Consider the following 6,000-nt stretch of genomic DNA (forward strand, 5'->3'; position numbering starts at 1 on the left):
GTAGTGCACCCTTTTGCTGTTATGACCTGCTGCAAATGAGATGCATAACTTCTGGCAGCATTCCTGAGGAATATTAGCCCATTTCTCATGAGCAATGGCCTCCAGTTCAGTAATATTCTTGGGTTTGCATGCTGTAACCTCCTTCTTCTAATCCCACCAGAGATTTTCTATAGGGTTCAAGTCAAGTGATTGTGATGGCCCTGTAGAATTGTCCAGGATATTTTCTGCAACCAAGCCTTGGTGGAATTTGAGTTATGCTTGGGATCATTGTCCTGTTGGAAGGTTCAATGACGTATGAGCTTCAGCTTCCTCACAGACGGCATGATGTTTTCTCCTAGGATTTCCTGATACTTCAATGAATCCATCTTGCCTTCCACACGCTGCAGGTTTCCAGTGCCAGAGGATGCAAAGCAGCCCCAGAGCATCACCGAGCCACCACCGTGCTTGAGTGTGGACAGTGTTCTTTCTTCATTCTTCTTCCTCCAGACATACTGCTGATCCATCGTGCCGAAAAGTTCCAATTTTGTTTCATCACAAAACACATCACAGAACAGAATCACAAAACTTCTGTGGCTTACTGATATGATTTTGGGACTAATTTGCTTGTGCTTTTGGGTCAGTAGTGGTGTACGTCTTGGAGTTCTGGCATGGAAACCTTGTGTTTAGTACGCACCTTACTGTGCTCACTGAAACCACAGTGCCTGTTGCCACCAAGTCCTGCTGCAGGTCTTTTGCAGTCACTTGAGGGTTTTTCACAACCTGCTTTCTCAGAAATCTGGTGCAGCTGTTGATAGCTTCCTTTTTCTGCCCCGTCCAGGTATTTCACATATTGTCTGCCCATAGCCAGTTCAGGTATTTCATGTGTTCCAGCTCAAGCACACCTGGTGCAACTAATGAAGCCCTTGATTAGTTGCATCAGGTGTGCTTGAGACAACACCTGTTTTGCATATTTGTGCTGTTGTGAGGGATTCTATTCAGGGGGTAGAATCATTTTGAAACTGGAGAAATCATTATAAGTTGCATTTTCAGTTGAATTTGGGGAAACCACTTAAGCATTCATTGCGTTGAACTATTTCAATTGCTTTTGTTTGATCTGTTCATTGCAAACAGCTGAAAGTCTGTAAATTTGGACAATAAACCTCATTTGTAATGGGGGATTAATAATTTTGATTGCAACTGTATATGCACATGCCTAAGGGCAGGCTTTCAATAATCATTTATAAATATATGACTGAAAGACTTACTCAAAAATACAACCATTATAAACTAACAATAAAGGTCTTAAATGGTAACAGACATAAGAAACCATATTACCAAAACTGTTCTTATGTAGGCTTATTTAACTTTCAAACTTTCAAAAGAAAATAATGTCATCAGGCAGAAGTGAATGTATGTACTTTCTTCGAGCTATATTGAATGCTTTGGTAGCATGTTACTGCAAATTCTTTTCATTCATCATATATATGTATATTTAAATTTCATTTACAAACATGTATATTTGTGTGTTTTGCAAAAAATTTTCACATAAATGTTTATTGAATGTACCAACACCTATCCTTAAACCTCCATTATAAAATAGTACATATATCTGTTGTTTTAATTACACATAAACAGGTAAAGTAATCTTTTAGGCAAGACCAGACTTTATTTTTACTTCTCACATTTTATTCCTATTGAAATGATTTCCTCTCCACCCAAAATGTTATGTGCTCAGAGTCACTACAGAGCTGTCTACAGTCAATGGAAAACTCTTGATGAACTGCTCAAAACAGTGGCCTGGGGGAAAGGTACTGTGTAATTGCAAAACCGTGTTGCTTTTAGAAATAAGGAATGAAAAGGCCTAGAATACAATAAAGCAACCATTCAGTAACATGTTACCACAAAGAGTTGCTGATATGCCTTGGGCTAAGGGTATCCCCCCACAGCAATGAGTCATAAGGTTTCTTTTTGACTAATTCTTCTTTTCCAAATCCATCCTTGGCACATCAAACTTGTGGCTGCTGGGTGCAGAATTATTGATACAAACTATGACAAAAAAAAGCTGATTTATTGCACCCAAAGCACATATTTTGGCTTCAATTGATATATAAAATGGGTATGACAGATCTCATCAAAAAAACCAACAAAAACAGTTATACAAATATTTACATCCCCCTATTTTGACTGTGACATGGCATAATATTGTGCCAGTGCTGAAGTAGTAATGTCTTCACACATGAAGCCCAATTTCCCTCATTAAAAATGTTTTCATTTCATTATTATCCAAAAGCTAACATTGCCTTGGGGTTTAAATGAGGTCTGTCTTTATTCTGCTGCTCTTTCTCATGTTATTTCAGAGGAAAATATTTAATAACCACCTTCCAAATTATGTTATCTGCATAGTGTACCACTGAAATGAAATGAAATGAACTTTATGAACTGAACCTGTTTTTTTTAAAAAGGCCTTGAAGGAGAGTTGCTGTCTAATTGCAAAACAGATTAGAAAATGAACATGTGAAAACAAGCTGTCATACACAAACAGAGGGAGGCTACTTGAGATAGAAAACACTCAGAATTAATAGATCCAACTACAGGGATATATATTGTAGTTGCAGTTCCATTTATTATCACAAGTCAGTGTTCTTGAATATCATTGGCCTTCCAGTACAGAAAGCTGATGTAAGGTTAAAAGATGATGACGGTGAACTTTTCAGCTGAGAGTGAGCTAAACCCCGCTTTACTCCTCTGCATTGACTGCATGTCTTTTCTTCGAGGTGGGCTTCTGAGGTGAAGACTTCAACTCAGACTTGTTATGTTGCCTTGTGTAGCGCTTACACGTGCAAGAGGTCACAGCAGCAACCTTATACGTGCGTGTACTGCCATCCCGGCACCAGAGCCTGACACGCTGCGTGCGCACATGCTCGTTCACGCACCTCCACTCAGACGCATCCCGCCGTGCCCAGTATCCTCCTCCAATCCAGTTGGGTAGCAGGTGAGCAGGCAGACACTCGCCAGCACACACCAGCTCCTTCACCGCCTTCAGGCTGGTGCACTTACCATCTGATATGTACTTGGTGGAACGCAGCTCTCTGCAGCCCAGCTGACTTTGCTCTGTGAAGAACAAACAAACAAACATGTCCATAGTTTTATTGTATAGGCTGCAGTGATTCTGAAGATTACCTAGGCTACTCCGTACACCCTCAGAAATAAGGTTACCGAACCCTAGTCACTGCGGTGGTACCTTTAAGGCTGTATGTTTTGTAACTTTTGTAGGCCTATATATCTTTTACCTAGGAAAGTGCATGTGTTGTCCAGTTATGTATCTTAAATTTTTCAAAGGGTTACAATACACACTAAAGATACATCAGATGGCACCACCCCAGTGCCAAGTATAGTTTGGTACCTTTATATCTGAACATGTATACAGTAAGAGTTCATTTGGTTACTCATATGTAGAGGTAGAAAGTAACCACCATTCAAAGTTCCATCACATCACTGTAACTGATGGAAAATTTAGGAGCTTTACAGTTTAGGAGCTTTACAATTCTTTATCCAAAAGCCATGGTGGAAAATATCTTATGTCCTAATGAAACTCCAAAGAACAGAATAACAGTTGTGTGTTAGCTGTTGTTGTCATTGTTGTTGTCGTTGCTAAATGTAACATTAGTATGATTAACTCTTGAATTTGAACAGTAATCACCTACACTACTTCTTTATTTCCATTGTGTCTGTTAACTGTATTAAGTAGTATGTATCTTTTACCAATATAGGGTGCCTTTAACACTTTATCATAAAAAGATACACATTACAGGTACAAAAAATATACTCTTGAGGGTACCACCCCACTGACAAAGGTACAGGTTAGTACCCTTTAGGGAGTAAAACTACCTTTCATCATTCCAAAAAAATAACATCTAATCAAGTGAAAATATCTTGAAATTGTCCAATGTATCTAGTATTTCCTATTATAGGGTTACAATAAACTTATAATGTAATTAGTAATCCTTTTTTTAATTTCAATTTTTAAATTATCTTGTTGTATTGGTAGATATTTATCTCATTTTAAACTGAAAACAGAGTGGATAAGCTCATATTTGATTTATAATGACAAATAGATCCCATATTCAAGATATTTTCACTTCCTAAAATATCGTTTGTGCAATGAAGTAATTGCGTTTTATTGCTTATTTTTGCAAGGATAACATACACTGCACAATCTCAAGTTAAATGAAAATATCTTACTAAAAGTGAAAATGTGTAAAAATATCAAAGTGAAAGTTAAGTGAAAATATCTTGTATATAGTCAGATTGATCTATTATTTTCTTAATATAAGATGAGTATAAAGCAAATATAAGATTATTAATCCTAGTTAATTATAAGATTATTATATAAGATTATTAAGCCTATTAATTTCTAGATGTTATTTTTCCAAACCTCAAGTTTTAAATTTGGTTTATTAGCAGATGATTTTGTAAATAATTCTGCACACAAATACTTTAAATTAGCACAACAATCTGCCAAGAGTACAAGACCATTTCAAGCTTGAAATTACTTTTTGAAATGTCTATGAATAGATTTAATAATCTTATATTATGTTTACTGTAATCACATAGGAAATAATTCATTAGTCATAAGTTCATTATTCAAGATATTTCCACTTGATGTAATTTTTTGGCAGTGTAAAGAGCTGCTGTGAGCATTTCTTTAACACTCCTCCAAAGATTACTGAAGATGAATAAGTTAACAGGTTAAGTTCATTTGAGAGAGAGAGAGAGAGAGAAAGAGAGAGAGAGAGAGAGAGAGAGAGAGAGAGAGAGAGAGAGACTACACCCTTGTTACCAGAAAAACAATGATGGCAAATCAAAAATAAACTAAAGACACAAGACACACATACAGTATTAGTTGTGCAAACTGAGTAGTGAGCTACACACCTATTTTCGCTGTGTTTTCTGCGTGTCTCCTGTTTCCACGTGCTTCATTTACAGACCCACTGGCCTGAGTTTCCTGAAGTGAAGAGGCTGCGGTGCCATCCAACAGTTCAGTGGCACCATTCTGAACTCCTTGGCAGCTCTTCAGCAAGGCAAAGGAGAAAATCATCAGCCAGTAACCACGCATGTTCAAGCCCATATGACACAAGAAGCCTTCCAGTGCTCAGTGAGTCTCTAAACATTCCAGGATTGAGGAGATATTACCTGTAGCTCACATGGTTATAAGGTTTTATACTCATCCCTCCCCGCCTTCAGCCAACAGCACTTGCCTGGCAAGTGTGGTTTGTAAGAAATGGGTGTGTGTTTGCATTGATGGCAGGTGCTGAAAATGTGGTCATGTTCAAGCTGGAAAGCCTACACCACGCACATCTGAGCAAATCCCTGTGGTTTCACTATTCACTTTTTGTTGTCATCACCAGATCACCAGGACATGTAATAAGACTAAAGACGAGAAAATGCTGGGCTTGGTTTTCAGAATTTTTAGGGGGAAACAAATCTATTTTAACTACACACATGCAGCAGTAGTGTATCTACAATACTATCCATTTATTTATTGATTTATTTATTTTGAATTATTATTTAAATGATTTAATCCTTTTACAGTCGTGTTTGTTAAGGTTGAATAACACAGCAAGGAGTATTCACGTAAAATATTACAACAAGCCATGAGCAGGTAAGTCTACAGTATGAAGTCTATAAAACTTTCACACCAGTTTCTTGATTTTTGTTTGTATTTCCTTTTTTTTAAATTTACTTTTGTAAAAGAAGTACAGTATAGACGAAGGAAGCCTACATGTTGAGCATATTTTTCATGACTCTTCTTAAATTGAAAATGAGCACAATCGACAAAACTATTTTGGAAACTAAAATGTAATGGGGAGTATATTTTTGTCAAATTCAGTATACAGTATTATACGTTTTGTCTCAAATCACATAGTATTCCAGATCATTTTTGAGTATGCTTAACAGTATTGTGCGGAGACTGAGAAATGCAAACAAGTATATCTCTATGTACTGTGTATTTATAGAGTT

General features: G+C 37.0%; 1 protein-coding gene across 1 annotated transcript; it reads right to left on the reverse strand.

Moving 5' to 3' along the window:
- Positions 1-2,280: 2,280 nt before the first annotated feature.
- On the reverse strand, positions 2,281-5,632 carry sostdc1b (sclerostin domain containing 1b). Its single transcript, XM_017455085.3, has 2 exons — positions 4,912-5,632; positions 2,281-3,090 (listed from the first exon to the last, which is right to left on the reverse strand). Exons 1-2 carry the CDS (start codon positions 5,105-5,107, stop codon positions 2,717-2,719), a joined length of 570 nt encoding a protein of 189 aa, XP_017310574.1. The 5' UTR covers positions 5,108-5,632; the 3' UTR covers positions 2,281-2,716.
- Between the last annotated feature and the right edge of the window lie 368 nt (positions 5,633-6,000).

Source organism: Ictalurus punctatus, chromosome 24, assembly GCF_001660625.3.
Source record: "Ictalurus punctatus breed USDA103 chromosome 24, Coco_2.0, whole genome shotgun sequence".
NCBI lineage: Eukaryota > Metazoa > Chordata > Actinopteri > Siluriformes > Ictaluridae > Ictalurus > Ictalurus punctatus.

What these genes read in the sequence shown, in the direction of transcription:
- sostdc1b (XM_017455085.3), bottom strand. Translation starts at nt 5,107, where the DNA reads ATGGGCTTGAACATGCGTGGTTACTGGCTGATGATTTTCTCCTTTGCC. An exon ending in AGAAAACACAGCGAAAATAG is followed by an intron (nt 3,091 to 4,911) that starts GTGTGTAGCTCA and finishes TGTTCTTCACAG; the next exon opens with AGCAAAGTCAGCTGGGCTGC.